The sequence below is a fragment of the Scyliorhinus torazame genome, chromosome 7 (assembly GCF_047496885.1).
Source record: "Scyliorhinus torazame isolate Kashiwa2021f chromosome 7, sScyTor2.1, whole genome shotgun sequence".
NCBI lineage: Eukaryota > Metazoa > Chordata > Chondrichthyes > Carcharhiniformes > Scyliorhinidae > Scyliorhinus > Scyliorhinus torazame.
In genome coordinates, this window is record NC_092713.1 from 119,598,625 (window position 1) to 119,618,329 (window position 19,705).

The window sequence follows — 19,705 nt, forward strand, 5'->3', positions numbered from 1 at the left end:
ACTGTAGGGATCTGTGTGGATTCAGTGTGGTGATATGGAACTCACACTTGAAGAGATCACACAGAGAATTCAACAGGAACAATAATTCATAATTGAGCCTTTTGTTTACACATTTCTGAAGGGGCTGTTACATAGCAGAGGGAAAGAAAGGGAAAATTTCTTCTTCCAATTTACAAAGCGAACCTTCTGACATAAATGCAGTGTGTTAAATCTGGTAGATGGTTAGAAATCCAGGCACCTGAACATTCAAACTCAGAGCTCACAACAAAACTTGCTACTGTAAGTGCGAAAATTTCCTAAATGTCAGGAATTTCTTTAGAAATGTTACCTGTTTCCGTTTCAAAAGTGGAAGTGTTTACACTCTGACAATGACCATCCATTGCTTTGACAGTGATCAAATATATCTGACTGCAGTGTAGGTCCGTGAATTCACAGCTTGTCTCTGTTGTATTACACAGTGTCACATGTCCATCTTGTCCTTCTGCTGTTGTAATGTACCACAGAGCGCCATCACTCTCCTCCCATGTCACTGTCGTACTCTTGGTGACGCAGTTTAGGCTGCCGTCAATAAACTGGGGTGCACATGGAGCTGTAAAATACAGAAACACAAACTGGCTATGAGAGGACAAGAAATATCTACAGTTCAAAACATTTACAATCAGAAGGCTGGAATTTTCCTGCCTCCTGGAGGTGATTTTGGAGGCCGAGGGGGAATGAGAAACTGTCAAAAGCTGTGTTGGGACAGCTCCCCAATGCTGGGTGGGTTACATAGAACATCCAGTGCTGAAGGAGGCTATTCGACCATCGAGTCTGCATCGACCCGCTTAAGCCCCCACTTCCACCCTATCCCCGTAACCCAATAACCCCGCCTAACCTTTTTGGACACTAAGGGCAATTTATCATGGCCAATCCACCTAACCTGCACGTCTTTAGACTGTGGGAGGAAACCGGAGCACCCGGAGGAAACCCACGCAGACACGGGGAGAACGTGCAGACTCCGCACAGACAGTGACCCAGCAGGGAATCGAACCTGGGACCCTGGCGCTGTGAAGCCACAGTGCTATCCACTTGTGCTACCGTGCTGCCCCAACACGGACCGTGGGCCAGCAGAGGAAGTTGTGGTGAAGTGTATCAATGTAAATGTATATAGGCTAGCTAGACACTAGAGGGAGCACCAGTGACATCACACACACACACACACTCAACCAATAGATCAGTTAGATAGGATACGACCAATGGACATTCACGATACACAAGGAGGTGACACGACCACAGGGGGGCATTACACCAACTCATATATAAAGGACACCACACACATGATCTGCCTCTTTCCAGTGGAGACAGTCAGTGAGTAGAGACACAGGGTTGATTCAATATTAGACCCACCACGTGGATTGCAGCAGCTGGTTAGTCAGTCTGGGTAGCTATAGTAGGATTAGCAGTAGTGTCGAACCCGAGTAATAGAAGTGTAAATAGTTTAATAAACGTGTTGAAGTTATCTCCACGTCTGAGCCTTCCTTTGTCAAATGCACCACAAGGAAGCCACTTATGTAACACCTACAACATAACAAATCATGGTACCAGGAGTGGGGTGTTTCAATTCACATAGCAATACCTCAGCATACAGTGACAACCAGCAATGATACCCAGGCAAGATGTTCGAGATCCGGGTTCCGCAGCAGCTCCAGTGCCATGGTGATCTCCGTGTATACTGGCGGGCATTCCGGCAAACGTTTGAAATCTTCCTGGTGGCAGCCGAACTAGAAGAAGTGGCCGATCCTGAAAAAACAGAGCTTCTCCTCACCATCGCCGGTGCCAGAGCAGAAGAAATCTTTTAAAAATTCAAGTTCTCCAAGGGGCAAAACAGGAGCGACTTCCAGGCAGTTCTGGACAAATTTGGCAAATACTGTGAGGAAAACACACTCCAACCAGCAAGAAAAGGTAAGAGAAGCGCCAGTACTCACCTCGAGGCCGAGATCCCGGAGCAGAGAACGATTTTGGTCGGCGGCCATCTTTCTAAAGGGACTGCACTTGCACAGTTGCATGAGAAGCATGCAGAACGAGAAGGTCCGTTTGCGCATGTGCAAGACGCCGCGCATGCGCAATCACGAAAATGGCCATCGGTAAAGGAACAGCAATCTGCGCATGCGCAATCGCTCCCTACGTGCTACGTCACATGCGTTATGATGTCAGAGGCCCTGGACCACGCCCATTTAAAGGGGAAACGTCCCAAATCAAAGAGAAAATCTTTTAAAGCTGTAAAACAACCTTTCTTCACCTGGAATGACAGCACAATGCCTCAAATTGAACCAGGAAATTAAATTAACCTCCGAAGGACCCTGCAACAAGCAGTTACCTACGCTCAAACCGATGATTCTTACCTTGAATACTTTGACACCGACCGTTACATTTTCTCTGGACCTCGCGAGCCCAATGCCAGCTCCGACGCCAACAGTGATGATATGGTCCTAGAAGACTATGACCCGGACGAACATTTCACCTTGGGAGGCTACCCCAGTACCAAATCCGAACCGCAACTAAACGTGTTGCACATTGGCGACCCCCGTATTGAATCCGACGCAGACGCGGATTCATTCTTCGGATTTGAGGATCTTCAGCCCAGCAGATATGGCATCTCAATTCGTGAGTGCAGGATTATGCTGCGGCCTGAAACCAAGGGACAGAGAGCGATACAAGCCCACAGAGAGCGGCCTGCTGCCACACAGAGCGTGGTCCATGCACCACTCAGGGTTCCCGACTCTACGAAAGAAGACACGCAAGACTCCACACCGCAGTCCTTGCATGAACAAGAAGTGACTCCAGTGTCACAAGCCTCCACAGCGAGCTCGTGGACAGACTCCACAATTTCAGAAACGCAAGACTCCAGAGCGCAGTCCTTGCACGAACAAGTGACTCGAGTGTCACAAGCCTCCACAGCGAACTCATGGACAGACTCCACGATAGAAGCAACGCAAGACTCCGACGCGCAGTCTTTGCAGGAACAAGACCATGAGGTTCTAGCAACCTCCTCTGACCAACTAGCGGCAGACGATGCAATTCTGCCATGCTCAAGTAAACAGCAAGAAGACTATGACAGTCTACCACGCTCCAGTGCACAGCAGGACGACCATGACGGTCTATCATGCTACAGTGAAGAACAAAGCGACGATGACAGTCCAAGCCCAAATGAAGTACAAAGCAAGGCAATGACAGTCCACCCACATTGTTGGAACCATCAGATGAAGACTCTGACAATTTACCCAACCCAAGTGAACAACAAGCAACTACTGAAGCTCTACCCACGGCATGTGAGACGAGTGACGACAGCATCCCACTTCCCATGCAAGATGTGCAAAGTGACAGACCTCAGCTAGTGTGTACAGAGGCACTCGACGATCACTGTGAGACCACTGGTGACTCCGGTGACACCATGATACTTCCACCCTCATTCGCTCGAACCTCTCCACAACTCAATGCATTCCTGTATGTTCCGACTCCAGACGTGCAGCTTCAAGAAATCTCAGCTGACTCCAGTGAACCTGCTAAAGCTCCGGATGGGGAGCATCAACAAACCGACACTGACTCAGTTAAAACAGACCAGACTCCAGATGGGGAGCAACCAAACGGCGACTCTGATTCACGTAAGCCGGACTTTACTCCAGACAGGGAGTGCCTCAACCTCAGTGATGGCACGCTCAGGGTGACAGCAGATGCCACAACGACAGGAGATGGATCACTTAACAATTACACTGGGTCTGTAATAACAAGCAGCGGCTACAGTCCAAGAGGAATACACCAATATTCACCACAGCTATATCCACACATTTTTTCCACACCGGCAGTGCAGCCAATGACATTTCATGCTGGACAAACCAAGTATTCAGGCATGCAGCAGCCAGCAGTCTATGCAGCATATTCTCAAACAGGACAGCACTACGGATTGCCTACTAATGGAATCAAGACCGAAGGAGGACTACCGCAAGCGCAATCTGCACTACAGACTGGATGCCTTAGTTACAGCCCAGGATTTGTTGCACCCCAGTCTGGCCAGACGGCATATTCCTATCAGATGCAAGGTTCTAGTTTCACACTATCACCAGGTATTTATGCGAGCAGCAATTCTGTTTCCAAGTTGACAAGCTTCAACGGTTCTCAGCAGGATCACCGTTCCAGCACAGCATGTGGCCAGAACCAATATGTACAGTCTTATCCCACTTCAACATATGGCACATGGAGAAGAACCACAGCCATGGCCAAGGTCATTCTTGAGCTGGTCACCTTAGCTTTGATAGGCCTCCACAGCCCACGGCCTTCTTTGTTATTGTACCACCAGAATTTAATGAGCGCCTCACAATGGAGCACTCGCTTACTGCCTCATCAGAGTCCACCTTTCCCAGTAGGCTGCCAACCAGCCAGACCCTCTGCTTGGGCCTCCTGCATCTCTGTTCCATATACTGTCCTTAATTAGACGGTCAATGTGCAGATGGCGTGTTAATTGGTAGCCTCCTGGGAGAACATGACACCTGCAATGGGTGCTTGAAATGGAAGATTCTGCCCCGAGTCACTGTCATTTAGTCTTCTGAATAATAATTTACTTTTATATTGCCTTTCACTAAATAAAATGCTCTATTTGACAGCACTTACTGCAATAGTTACTAGAGAAAATACTGGCCCTTTTCAAAAGAGGAAGACTCTCTTTTGGAAGTCAATGGCTTAGTTTCATGTACACGCGGTGCTGGTTTCATTGAGAATTGCATTAAAATCTCTCAACTCATCCTTGTGTCGAACAATCGAGTCACTCTTTCACCATTCAGCATTTACAATTTAATAATTTAACTTATGTTTCTGTGGTTAGACTTTCAGCAGTTGTATTTACATTATTTACCCGCATTCATACTAAATTACACCTAAAATGTAGCAGTGAGAATGGGTCAAATATCCCCTAGTGACACCCACCTTGCTGACTGTCCATTCCTGTAATGAATTCATATACTCTATGTTTTTAGACTATTTACATTGAAAATTAGTGTATGTTACTTGAGTGAAGCATTTTATGCAATACATAAATACATAGAAGATAGGAGCAGGAGGAGGCCTTTTCACCCCTCGAGCCTGCTCCGCCATTCATCACGATCATGGCTGATCATCCAACTCAATAACCTAATCCTGCTTTCTCCCTATAGCCTTTGATCCCATTCTCCCCAAGTGCTATATCCAGCTGCCTCTTGAATATATTCAAAGTTTTAGCATCAACTACTTTCTGTGGCAATAAATTCCACAGGCTCATCACACTTTGTGTGAAGAAATGTCTCCTTATCTCTGTCTGAAATGGTTTACCCTGAATCCTCAGGCTGTGACCCCTGGTTTTGGACACACCCATCATTGGTAACATCTTCCCTGCATCTACCATGTCGAGTCCTGTTAGAATTTTATATGTCTCGATGAGATCCCCCCTCATTCTTCTGAACTCCAGCGAGAACAATCCAAACCTAGTCAGTATCTCCTCATATGACAGTCCCACCATCCCTGGAATCAGTCTGGTAAACCTTCGCTGCACTCCCTCGAGAGCAAGAACTCAGAGAAGGAGACCAAAACTGCACACAATATTCCAAGTGTGGCCTCACCCAGGCACAGTATAATTGCAGCAACACATCCCTGCTTTTATACTCAAAACCTCTTGCACTGAAGGCCAACATACCATTAGCCTTCTTTACCGCCTGCTGCACCTGTATACTTATCTTCAGCGAATGGTGCACAAGGACACCCAGGTCCCGCTGAACACTCCCCTCTCCCAATTTACAACCATTCAGGTAGTAACCTGCCTTCCTGCTTTTGCTTCCAAAATGAATAACCTCACACTTATCCAAATTATACTGCATCTGCCATTGGTTTGCCCACTCGCCCAGATTTTGCTGTAGGATCTCTGCATCCTCGTCACAATTCACCCTCCCACCTAATTTGGTATCATCTGCAAACTTTGAGATGTTACATTTTGTTCCCTCATCCAAATCATTAGTATATATTGTGAATAGCTGGGGTCCCAGCACTGCTCCCTGTGGTACCCCACTGGTTATTGCCTGCCAATTTGAAAAGGACCCATTAATCCCTACTCTTTGTTTCCTCTCTTCCAACCAGTTTTCTATCCACCTCAATACATTTCCCCCAATCCCATGCGCTTTAATTTTGCACAATAATCTCTTACGCAAGACTTTGTCAAACGCCTTCTGAAAGTCCAAATATATACATCGACTGGCTCCCCCTTGTCGACTGTACTGGTTACCTCTTCAAAGAATTCCAACAGATTTGTCAAGCATGATTTTCCCTTCATAAATCTATGCTGACTCTGACTGATCCTGCCACTGCTTTCTAAATGTTCCGCTATAAAGTCCTTGATAATGGATTCAAACCTTTTCCCCACTACCGATGTTAGGCTTACTGGTCTATAATTCCCTGCTTTCTCTCTACCTCCCTTTTTGAATATCGGAGTGACGTGAGCTACCCTCCAATCTGCAGGGACAGTTCCAGAGTCTATACAATCCCGGAAGATGACCACCAATGCATCCGCTATTTCCAGAGCAACCTCCTTAAGCACTCTGGGATGCAGATTCTCAGGCCCTGGGAATTTATCCGCCTTCAATCCCATCAGTTTTCCCAGCACCATTTCTCTACTAATGTTGATCTCCCTCAGTTCTTCCCTCTCACTAAACCTTTCATTCTCCAACATTTCTGGGATCTGATTTGAGTCCTCATTTGTGAAGACAGAACCAAAGTGTATGTAATTGCTCAGCCATTTCTTTGTCCCTTATTATGCATTCCCCTGTTTCTGTCTGTAGGGGCCGACATTTCTCTTTACCAATCTCTTTCTCTTCACATATATGTAGACACTCTTAGTGTCAGTCTTTATGTTCCCTGCAAGCTTCCTTTCGTACTGTACTTTCCCCTTCTTAATCAAACCCTTTGTCCTTCTTTGCTGAATTCTAAACTGCTCCCAATCCTCAGACCTATTCTTTTTTTTGGCCAATCTGTATGCTTCTTCCTTGGTTCGGATACTATTTCTAATTTCCTTTGTAAGCCACGGATTGGCCCTCTTACCCTCTTTGCTTTTGTGCCAGACAGGAATGAACAGTTGCTGTAGTTCCTCCATGCGTTCCTTGAATATTTGCCATTGTCTATCCACTGTCATCCCTTTAAATAACTCTCCCCAATCTATCAAGGCCAACTCACACCTCATATCCTCATAGTTCCCTTTATTAAGATTCAGCACCCTAGTCTCCGAATCAACCACTTCACTCTCCATCTTGATAAAAAATTCTATCATGTTATGGTCATTCATCCCCAAGGGGTCTCGTACAGCCAGATTGGCAATAATTCCCTTCTCATTACACAGTACCCAGTCTAAGATGGCCTGCTCTCTAGTTGGTTCCTCCAAATATTGGTCAAGAAAACCATCCCGTTGGGACTTTTGCTAGCCTGGGGGCGCTGGAGGAGAAATTTGGGTTGCCTCCCGGAAACGCTTTTAGATATATGCAAGTGAGGGCGTTTGTGAGACGGCAGGTGAAGGAATTTCCGCTACTTCCAGCACAAAGGATTCAGGACAGGGTGATTTCGGGTGTATGGGTTGGAGAAGGCAAGTTCTCGGCGATTTATCAGGAGCTGCAGGAAGCGGAGGAGGCCTCGGTGGAGGAGTTGAAGGGCAAGTGGGAGGAGGAGCTCGGGGAGGAGCTGGATGAGGGTCTGTGGGCTGATGCCCTAGGCAGGGTCAATTCCTCCTCCTCATGTGCCAGGCTCAGTCTAATACAGTTCAAAGTAGTACATAGGGCACATATGACAGGGGCGAGGATGAGTACGTTTTTTGGGGTGGAGGACAGATGTGTGAGATGTTCGGGGAGCCCAGCGGATCACGCCCATATGTTCTAGATGCGCCCGGTGCTGGAGGGGTTCTGGAGGGGCTTTGCGAGGGCTATGTCCAAAGTTGTGAACACCTGGGTCAAGCCGAGCTGGGGGATAGCACTATTTGGGGTATTGGACGAGCCGGGAGTGCAGGAGCCGAAAGAGGCCGGAGTTCTGGCCTTTGCATCCGTGGTAGCCCGGCGGAGGATCCTACTAATGTGGAGAGATGCAAAGCCCCCGAGCGTGGAAGCTTGGATTAATACATGGCAGGGTTCATTAAGTTGGAGAGGATAAAGTTTGCCTTGCGAGGGTTTGTGCAGGGGTTCTCCAGGCGGTGGCAACCGTTCCTAGACTTTCTTGCGGAATGCTAGGTGGAGGTCAAAACAGCAGCAACTCGGGGGGGGGGGGGGGGGTTGTTAAAAAGTTTTCCCCACTTTTGTATTTATTGGTTAAATGGGGTTAATGTATCCGTTTGGTTTCCTATGTACAATTTTTTTTTCTTTCTTTCTTTCTGGAGTGTTTGGTTGAAAATTGTTGAAAATTTTGAATAAACATATTTTTTAAAAAACGTATACACTCCAGGAATTCCTCCTCTACGGCATTGTGGCTAATTTGATTTGCCCAATCTATGTGAAGATTAAAATCACCCATGATCACCGATATTCCCATATTACATGCATCACTAATTTCTTGTTTAATGCTATTTCCAACCTCACCAGTGCAGTTTGGGGGTCTAAATATGACACCCACTAATGTTTTTTGTCCCTTAGTATTTCTCAACTCTACCCATACAGATTCCACATTGTCAGAGCTAATATCCTTTCTCATTACAATGTAATGCAAAATACCAAATTTTGCCAATTCTAACACGTACCTCAATTCCTGATCGGCAGGTAAATTCCTTGTTCCAATGGAGTGTTTAGGGATATTTACAAATTGGAAGATTATACTGAAGTGACATTTTCACCGGAAAGCAGTTGTACCAGCTCTGAAGTAACCAATTCTATACAAGACTTACCAGTGCTGAAGTCAGATATTGAGCTTTGTGAAGTGTCACATACATTGTCCAGGGCTGTCAGAGATAAATTATACATCTGTCCACAGTGTAGGTTGGCTATTTGACAATGTGTGTTGGCTGTATCACATAATACTGCGTGTCCATCACTTCCCTCTGCTGATGCAGAGTATGACACTGCACCGTTAGTGTGGGTCCAGGACACAAAAGCATCGTTTGTGTTACAATCCAGCTGGACCCCGAGATTCAGTGGGATGCATGAAGCTGAAAAGAATGAAAAGACCAGATGAAGAGCACTTGACCAGCAGCTGCTTAATGTTTGGTAGAGTTGTTGTTTTAGCTAAAATCTTCATACAGAAATTAGTGATATGGAAAAATCCACTTCTCTTTAGTTACCTGTTTTCTTTGTGATGGAAGCACTTTCAGCTGTGTCACATGAATCATCGTGTGCACGAACTGTGATGGTGTAGGTTTCTCCACAGTCCAGCTCAGTGATATCACACAATGTTTCATTAGCGCTGCATTGTTGCACATTGCTCCCTTCCGCTGTCGCAATGTATGATATTGCACCTTGACTTAACTCCCATGAGACGGACATATATCCAGCATCACAGTTCATGAGAGCATCCACATTCTGTGGGACACATGGTACTGCAAAAAGAAAATCCATCAACATTCCCTCATGGAAAAATACTGAGCTGCATAACTGTCTATAAAATACACAAACCTCAGTGTTCCAAACAATCCATAAAAATAACAGTTTTTGTCTCTCTGGACGGTTTTGGTTGGGCAATTTAAGGGGTGCACTTGTTGGTAGTTTTCTGTGGTGGACGGTGCCTGGGGATACCCAGAACCCGAATTTTAAAACTTGCAAGTTTCAAAAATATTAAATTAGCCAACTGTCATTCCCCCATGTTCAGAACAAACGTTATGCAAAATAACCTCCAAAGGGTCAAGGGTGAGTGGTCTGGGGGCAAGGAGGGGAGTAAGGAATAAGAAGGGAGGTATGGAATGGAGGATTGCGTTGGCATTGGAATTGAAAGAAGGGGTGAGATGGGGATCATTCGAGGGCAGCACGGTAGCATTGTGGATAGCACAATTGCTTCACAGCTCCAGGGTCCCAGGTTCGATTCCGGCTTGGGTCACTGTCTGTGCGGAGTCTGCACATCCTCCCCGTGTGTGCGTGGGTTTCCTCCGGGTGCTCCGGTTTCCTCCCACAGTCCAAAGATGTGCAGGTTAGGTGGATTGGCCATGATAAATTGCCCTTAGTGTCCAAATTTGCCCTTATTGTTGGGTGGGGTTACTGGGTTATGGGGATAGGGTGGAGGTGTTGACCTTGGGTAGGGTGCTCTTTCCAAGAGCCGGTGCAGACTCGATGGGCCGAATGGCCTCCTTCTGCACTGTAAATTCTATGAAAAAGAATGGGATGGGTATGGCAGGTGAGGAATGGAATGGCGTGGGATGGGGTTTAAAGATGTACTGTTGCAGTGAAGGAACTACTTCCATTGTGACTGTTTTATGGTTTGAAATACAGGGGGAATGTCAACAACCAAGTTATTCTGACGAGAGTGATTGGGGAGGGGAGGAAGTGACATGGGGGATGGTACAGAATGAGTGGCATGTGGAAGGGGGCATCATGGAGGAATGACATGAGAGGGGAAAAACATGGGAAGCACGGAATACCGATGGAATGGGGGATGGGGATGATGTGAGAGGAGAAGGATGGATATGGAAGATGATTTTAAAAATCACTGTTGTAATAAAGATAGTAATTGCCCCGCAAATGTTTTGTAGGCCTCTTCCAGCGAGTACTTTATTTTTGAATTTTTAATTCTAAATTCTTGTCTAGAATTACCTGTTTTCACTGTAACAGCAGAGCTCTGTGAGCTGTTACACTGCATGCGGATTGACTGCACAGTTATATAGTAGCTCAGTCCACAATACACATCTGAGATCACACATTCTGTGTTTGTTGCATTGCATGAGGCCCAATGACCACTGCTTCCTTGGGCTGTTACAAGGTAGGACTCTGTACCGTTACTGGGATCCCAAAACACTGACACATTATTACTTTCACAGTCGATGTGAGCGACCACATTCTGTGGGATACAAGGCACTGTAGGAGAAAACACAGCATGAAATACTTAAACCATTGTACATTTAATGTTACGTATAAATTTCTCGAAAACTTACACATTACCAAATTTACAACTGATGTGGGAAAACATGACAGCTAATTTGTGCAGAGTGCAGTCCCAGGACAATTTGCTTATAGTGGTGTTTGGGGGATATATGTTGGCTGTGGTAGCTCATAACACTCTCCTGTAATGCCCTAACCACTCTTTTGCTGAATATAATGATGCAAGTGGCAATGGAAGGAACACTCAACTCAACTAATTCAGCTGGATAGTCAATCAGTCTGTGAATCCTTCCAGTACGTCATATTATTGCCCAAGGGAAACAATATAGAAAAAGAACGACATCCGGCTCTCAGCTCACCACTGAAAAAACACCTTCAACAAACACAACAGAAATCAAATAAGGAAGCCCCACAAATTGAAAGAATGGATCAAGGCACTCCTTCTCACGTATCCTGGTTCCCAGATGTTTGTCGGGTAAAGGCACCAGTCGCTTGTATGTACTGAGTACCTGATGATTTTATGAGCTGAAATGTACTATGCAGTAATCATGAGTGGCAATTTGATCAATATTGGGTTGGTTTGACTGCTGGATAGATGAGTTTGTAACAAAGATTAACCGTAGAAATTATCAATATACAAGATATGAAAAAGTTTTTATTAATATACAGTTTGTTAATGTCACTTGGGTTTCTAACTGCTTCTGTTTTTTGGCGACTATGTTCTTTATATTTTCATAAAAACACAACCAAAGTTTCACCTGTTTGAATTTCAAAAGCTGGACTTGGTAAACTGGAACAATTCTCATCCATTGCGAATATAGTTATATTGTACATCTGACCGCATGGGAGGTCCACGATCTCACAGTTTTCTTCTGTTGCATTGCATGAATACCTGTCTCCTTCCATTCCTTCTGCTATTGCGATGTAGTTCACTGCACCGTCACTCAGCTCCCACAATACTGACACCGTGTGTGTTGCACACTCCAAATAAGCACTTACAATCTGGGGCCTGCAAGGGGCTGAAGATACCAGAGAAATACGATGGATAAGAGAATGGCTTTTCCTTTGATTCTACCATGTGAATATACCAGTAGCATGTGAAAAGTTTAAAAGAACATGGAAAAGAGTTTTATGCAGGAATAGAAAAACACTATAAAGTATTGTCTTTGATTACTAAGTGAAAAAGGTGACACCTAATTTGTACGCCAGAGGTCACCTCACTACATTCCCTGGCTTACACTATTGTTTATTCAAGAAAGATAAACAATGTTAACTATAGTTAGTCTAAAGTCAATTGGGCAATATTTATTAGAATCCATGGCACTTCCGGTGACGGCGAGTGGGAGGCAGCCGCACACTGGCGGGCACCCGCTTGGGAATAGAAATTTCGGAGTTTTAACGCCTGGATCCAGGGGGCAATGGAGGCTGAAAAGGCTGCAAGAAGGCACAGGGAGGAGAAATGTCCAAGTTTGGGAGAAAAACGACCATGAAAAAAGGGGGTTAACAAAAGTCCGCCGGTTAGTGAAAACGTCAGCGCAGGAACTGTAAGGAAAGCGGAGGCTGGAGCACCAGGGAAGGCCGCATCGCTCACAGCAGAAGAAATGACCAAGGTGATGGCGGTGGAACTTGAAAAACAGTTCACAAAACACGTGGAATAGATGAAGAAGGAGATGGGGGCGGTATTGAAAGTGCTGGTGGAGGAGGTGATTTCCCCGGTGAGGGCGGCGGTATCAAGCGCAGCAGCGGAGGTGCGGGAGCACGGTGAGACACTGAAGGAAGTGGAAGAGGCATTATCGCAGCACAGTGATCAACTCACCTCGATGGGGAAGGAGTTGCGGAGGGTGATAGAGACCAACAAGGGTCTGCGAGCCAAAATGGAAGACCTGGAAAACAGATCCAGGCGACAGAATCTGAGGATTGTGGGTCTGCCCAAAGGGCTGGAAGGCCCGAGTATTCTGCCACGATGTTGGCGAAGCTATTGGGGGAGGGGGGCGATCCCTCCCGATATGAACTGGATCGGGCTCATCGGTCGTGGAGGCCTATACAAAAAGCAAGTGAGCCGCCAAGAGTAGTAACTGTGTGTGTCGTAGGTATAGCGTGAAGGAGAAAGTCCTGTGCTCGGCAAAGCAGAAGCGGGTGGTGCAGTAGGCTGGAGCTGGTATACGCATATATCAGGACTTTACGGTGGAGCTGGCGAGGAGGCGGGCTTCATTCAGCCGGGTGAAGAAGGCGCTGTACATCAGCAAGGTGCAGTGCTGCATCGTATATCCAAAATCCAAGGACTTTTATTTTGGGCAGCGGAGGAGTTTGTGAAGGCAGAAGGACTGTGGCTGAATTGAGAAATGGTTGTGTACCGATGTAGCCTCATGTAAATTTATTTTTTCTCTGCGTGTCGGTGTATGTACTAAATGAGTCAACGCTGTATATATCATGGGTGTCATTCACGGTACTCTTTCGGGGATTGGATGGCATTGAATATTAGGGGGGAGTTGGGGGGTGGACCGTATATGTCAATGGTGACCACAGGCGATTCCTGATTCCTTTTTTCCCCTTTTTTTCATTGGACTGAGTCTGCAGCCGCCATGCTGAGTTCCCGTTGAATGGGACCATGAGAGTACCACGCTGTCAGGAACTCGGCCGGTCGGGGACGGAGCATTGCGGGGCGGGCCACAGGCAATGGCCTGAAGCCGTGTATATGGCGTGTGGTGTACTCCTCGCATACGCTGTTTTTCAGGGGACGGAACATCGCAAAAACGGCGCCGCCCCCGATTTTGTCGGCATCAGGGATTCTTCGGCCCGTTGTCAAACGCAGTTTCAGCTTCGGGATCAGAGAATCCAGCCCCCGGTGTAAAAGTAAGGATGCGATTCAACCACTGTTTTGCGCCAGGCGGCACAATCGAGATTCGCCCCGGACGCAATTCAGTTTGTCATCTAACCGGCCCGCTCCTGATGGCAAGTTCCGAACATGCCCAAATATGGCGAGCATATCATTAACCCTCATCTGCATTCATTTCCATCTCACGTGCGAGATTGAAGTTGAATGTAACGGCCTCCTGAGAATTAACCAGTTCCCCAGTGAGAAATCACGTGGGCATCGTTTAATACTCCTATTTAAAAACGTGAAGCTGGCACAATGGCTACTGAGGGAAACTGAGTAGGGGAGTAGCCATTTCCATTTTCTGGAATTCTGTAGTATGATACCTGGTAATTAAAATTGTTGGAATATTTTTTACTTCATATTACATAAGTCAATAAAGTAAGGAGTTACCTGTTTGGACTTCAACCATTGAACTCTGAGATTGGTTACACGTGCTGTCAGATGCTGTGACGTACACAGAATATAACTGGCCACAGAGGAACTCGGGTGTTCTACATGATGTTTCTGATGTGCTGCACGATGTGAGGTTCCCATCAGGCCCTTCAGCAAAGGCAGTGTACAACAATGCACCTCTACTGTCGTCCCACGAGACCAAAGCTGTATTTAGGTTACAATCCAACCTCACTTCTACATTCTGTGGATCGCAAGGGACTGAAAATAACATTGAAAGTTAGAATTGTTGGAAGGTGACAGAATAAAACTATCAATGTGATCTCAATTTCCTAAGAAGTCAGTAATAACATTGGAGCTTGTGGTTCTATAAACACTGGAAAGCAGATAGAAAATGAAAGCATACAGAATATTATTACATACAGCAAACACCATAAATGTAGATCTGCATTAATTCTGTAAGGGTGGCACTGTCCGGGTGCCCAGTTGGCAGTGCCAATGTGCCAGGCTAATAGTGCCATGGTGCCCAGGTGCTAGAGGGAGTGCCAATGAACCACCCTGCCCAGTGCACAACCACCCTGGGGTCGCCAATGGCTTGGGAGAATCCCTCTCCCGCAGCTGCCATTATGCCTGGTCCACATTTGTTTTTCCCAAACTGGAGTCCACAGAACCCAGGGGGTTTGTAGGAGCCCTCCAGGGGGTCTGTAGGGGCCCTCCAGGGGGCCTGTAGGGGCCCTCCAGGGGGCCTGTAGGGGCCCTCCAGGGGGGCTGTAGGGCCCTCCAGGGGGTCTGTAGGGGCCCTCCAGGGGATCTGTAGGGGCCCCGCAGGGGGTCTGTAGGGGCCCTCCAGGGGGTCTGTAGGGGCCCTCCAGGGGGTCAGTAGGGGGCCTCCAGGGGGTCAGTAGGGGGCCTCCATGGGGTCTGTATGGGCCCTCCAGGGGATCTGTAGGAGCCCTCCAGGGGATCTGTAGGGGCCTCCAGGGGATCTGTAGGGACCTCCAGGGGATCTGTAGGGGCCCTCCAGGGGATCTGTCGGGGCCCCCCAGAGGGTCTGTGGCAAGATGCGCACATTTGAAAAATTTGAAAATTGCTGCAGAGCTGCTTGTCCAATCAGAAGCTAGCTGGCTTCTGGAGAAGTAAGCCTCTGATTGGACAGCAGAATGATGGGACGACAGGGGGCACAATTCAGTGGTGCAATTCAGTGGCCTCATCATGCCTGATTTGAGTGTCGAGACGAGGCCGTTCAATCTCGCGAGACGCCTGGATCGAGATTTGCGATGCCCGAAATGTCTTGCGAGATTCAAAAGAACCTCGTGTGGCGTCACAATCTGGATCTCACTGGGTGAGGTACAGGCGGACATATTTAAATGAGTCATTAGTTCACCCAGGGCCCGGGATTCACCGGCCACACCTGGGAGACCTCACCAAGATGCTGTTTAGTACTGGCCCACACAAACGTGGACCAGACGTAACGGCACCTGGGGATGGGGTCTCCCAAGCCATTTGAGACCCCCGGGTGGCTGGGCACAGGGCAGGGTGGCACACTGGCACTGCCAGCCTGGCACCTTGGCACTGCCACCTGAGCACCCTAACAGTGCAACCCTGACAGTGCCAGAGTGCCCAGGTGCCACTGCTGGGCTGGTAGGGGCAATGCCAGGGTGCCAGGTTGGCAATACCAAGGTGCCCAGGTGCAAGGTTTCTCATGCCAAGGGATGGGCCTTGCCCATAGGAGATGGGATGAGGGGTGGATCGAGATCCCCGGAAGAGGTAAGTTGGGTGAAGTGGGGGAGTCCAGAAACCATGGTGCCGAGAAACACCCCGCCAAATACGCCCAAAACTGTCAGTTCCATTGAATTGGGTCCAGGGTCTCAGATCAAACTTGGAGCAGATGCCAGAGCATGGGTGGGTGGGTGGGCGGTGGGGGGCGGTGTCCAGAGTGAGCCTTGGAGCTGGGGGGCTGTTTAGTGCAGGTCTTGGAGCGGGGTGGAGTGTGGGGGTGTTGGGGCGTTCTTTGCAGGCCTTCAAGTGGGGAAAATATGGGTTAATAAATGCCAACCAGCAAGGTTGGACGGCACGGTAGCATAGTGGTTAGCACAGTTGCTTCACAGCTCCAGGGTCCCTGGTTTGATTCCCGGCTTGGGTCACTGTCTGTGCGGAGTCTACACATTCTCCCCATGTCTGCGTGGGTTTCCTCTGGGTGCTCTGGTTTCCGACTACAGTCCAAAGATGTGCAGGTTTGGTGGATTGGCCATGCTAAATTGCCCATAGGTGGAGTGGGGTTGCTGGGTTACAGGGATTTGGTGGAGGTGTGGGCTTAAGTGTGGGCTTAAGTGAGCCGGTGCAGACTCGATGGGCCGAATGGCCTCCTTCTGCGCTGTAAATTCTATGCCCGTGATTCTCCGAGCCCATGCCGGGTCGGAGAATTGGTGGTGGTGGTGGTGGGGGGGGGGGGGGGGGGCAGAATCCTGCCATGCCGCTCTGGCACCGGTCCGCCTATTTTCCAGCGATCGGAGAATCAGCGGCAATCACGCACGCACAGTTGGCGCTGCGCCGGTTAGGGGCCGCTGAAATAGGCCCCGATGAGAGTCTCTGCGTGCGACGGGCCGAACACCCGCTGAATCCTGCCGGCGTAGTTCAGACCTGGTACCACCTGGAGGGAGCCTGGACCCGTGGCCGATGTGGACGTCCTAGTGGGGGGGGGCGGGGGTATCTGACTCCGGCGGGGGGCCTCCATGGGGTCCAATCCCACGATCAGGGGCTTCCGATCGGCGGGCGGCCACGATCTGGAGGGGGCCTACGTCCTGTTCGGTCGGCGACATGTTGCTCTGCGCCAGTGCAAAGACGGCAACCACGTGCATGCGCCTGTGTGGAGACGGCCGTGGTGCGCATGCGCAGACCCACGCCGTTCGTGTAAGACCGGCTTTCAGCGCCAGAGCAGCGCATAGCACTCCGGCGCCGTTCTAGCCCCCGAAGAAGAGGAGAATTACTGGGCCTGGAGGCCCGTTGACGCTGGCGTTGCTCGTGCCGGTTTTGATGCCGGCGTCAATACTTGGCCGCGATATCGGTGAAACCTGGCCTACGATTCTGTGATTTGCTAAAGGCTAATTGAGTCTGACAAACCTGATTGATGTAATTGGTGAAATGATGGAGAGTGTTTGTGTTTATATATGGATGGACATTCAAAAGGTGTTGGTGATGTATCACATAATGGGCAAACCTCTCTGTTTGGGAGACTATGGGCTGGATTCTCCATTTCAGCGGCTAAGTGCCGGCTGAAACTGAGAATTTGTGGGCGTATTACGACGTCAAAATCAGTGCCGAACCCGCACTGATTCCGGGACCGGTGAGGGGCTAGCAGTGATGCCGGATGAAACTCCCGGCTCCCGTGCCGAAAATGGCTGGAGATTGGCCACGTCCCTGGCTGCACATGCGCACGGTGATGACCTGCAGCGGTCGCGCCATACAACATGGGGCCAGCCATGCGCGGACCCGACCTGCCATCCGTGACCCCACAGGCCACCCCCTGGCCACCACTCACAAGTGCCCTCAGCCCCCGCGGAAACCCCTACGGCCAGTGGCGCCAGGTTCCCAACCGCTCAGACCACAAGTTAACCGCGCGGTCGGGAACTCAGCCCATTGAGGGCCAGAGCATCATGGGAGGGCCTGCGGATGATGTGCCAACACCGTTACAACAACATGCCATGCGCAACACAATTACACCACGTCCGAGGGGGCGGAGCATGGCTGGCCGGCGTCAAACCGGCACTGCCCCCGATTTGGGCGTCGGAGTGGATTCTCCACCCGATCACTGATTATGAACACGGTGTCAGGCAACGGAGAATCCTGCCCTTAGTTCTCCCGCCAGAGCTCAGTGGCACCTCAACACCTCATTTGTGCTCACACTGGGAGGGCAAATCAGGAATTTTCCCCAATCCTTGCCCCCCCCCAGAAAAGAGACCCCATCAGGAAGCCGCCCCAGAAAAGAGACTCCTGTCAGGAAGCCCCTCAGAAGAGAGACCCCTGTCAGGAAGCCCCTCAGAAGGGAGGCCCCGTCAGGAAGCCCCCCGAAGAGAGACTCCTGTCAGGAAGCCCCCCAGAAGAGAGACTCCTGTCAGGAAGCTTTCCAATCACCTCCCTTCATGGTTGTGTGATTTTGAAGTGGTCAGCTAGACATTGACAGCAATTAACTCTGTTTGAAGTGGTCCAGGAGCTGTCAATCGAACTTTGATGTTTCTAAACATTGCGGTTAGAGCACTTCAGAGTTACTCTACTGTGAAGGTAGATGATTGGAAAAATGCTGACAACTGGATGTGTGTGGAAGGTGTCAATCACAGCCTAGTAAAATCAATATCAAAGAGAAATGAAAGAATAGCTTACAGATCAAAGATCTGAGGGGGTTTAAACACAGCTGACTGGTTTACTCTTTCTGTGTCTGAGCCAGTAGATGTATTGCCCGGGTGAGTGTTAAAGAAGTAATCTTTTTCACTGCCTCTGTCTGGACTGCTCTTTACCTTCCTGAGAGGGGTCTTTCTTCTGGGGGGCTACTTGATCGGGGGCTCTTTTCTTCTTTTCTCCTTATTTCCTTATTGACAGGGTCTTCTTATTTAGGGGGTCTCTATGTGGGGGTCCCTTTATTTAGGGGTCTCTGGGGGGTTCTCTTTATTTAAGGGTCTCTGGAGGGAGGGTCCTTATTTTGGGGGTTTCTGGGGGTTCCTTACTTCGGGAGTCTCTGGGGGTTCCTTATTTAGGGGGTCTCTGGGGGGGGGTCTCTTTATTTAGGGGGTCTGGTGGGAGTGCGGTGGGGTGGTGGGTTCTGGAAAGGGTGCGGTGGGCAGTTCTTGCATTGTGGGGGTTGGATGGCCCTTGGTTAGACTTTGGAGGCAACTCCCTTAAAGAATTACCCCCTTGGCCCACCACCTCAGGACCACGCTCGTCAAGACCAGTAGTGATCCTCGCCCACACGATTCCCGGACCAGAGGACTGGAGAAACACGTGGGCCCAGAGAATATGGTGCCCGGGCCACTAGGTTAATGACTGGGAGTTGGTTATTCAGAGCATAATTTCAAAGTTGCCATGATACGAACTGAGAAATGTGATAAAGAGTGAAGATGACAAGACTTCAGGAAAATGTTGGAAGAAATGGGGTGACATATGGCCGATGCAAAGTGATGCATTTTGGAAGGAAGAATAAGGAGAAGCAATATAAACCAAATGGTACAATATTAGAGAGGGTGGAGGAATAGCAAGACCAGAATGTTCACATACAAAAATCTTTGAAAGTGGTACGATATGACTGATAAAAAAAAACAAAGGGCGCAATTTAACTAAATGGGAACAAAGTCCCATAGCGAGCGAGTTTAGCCGCGTGTTTCCCGGTGCTTTCAGTGGCTAA

General features: G+C 48.6%; 1 protein-coding gene across 1 annotated transcript in view; it reads right to left on the reverse strand.

Moving 5' to 3' along the window:
• LOC140426523 (uncharacterized) overlaps window positions 1-19,705 on the reverse strand; it is a 210,174-nt gene that overhangs the window by 27,195 nt on the left and 163,274 nt on the right. Inside the window, exons 36-41 of the mRNA XM_072511403.1 lie at window positions 14,314-14,574; window positions 11,804-12,064; window positions 10,761-11,021; window positions 9,302-9,556; window positions 8,909-9,169; window positions 329-589 (exon numbers count right to left, since the gene is read on the reverse strand). Of these exons, the coding sequence (XP_072367504.1) occupies window positions 329-589; window positions 8,909-9,169; window positions 9,302-9,556; window positions 10,761-11,021; window positions 11,804-12,064; window positions 14,314-14,574 (1,560 nt within the window). The remainder of the gene's footprint in view (window positions 1-328; window positions 590-8,908; window positions 9,170-9,301; window positions 9,557-10,760; window positions 11,022-11,803; window positions 12,065-14,313; window positions 14,575-19,705) is intronic.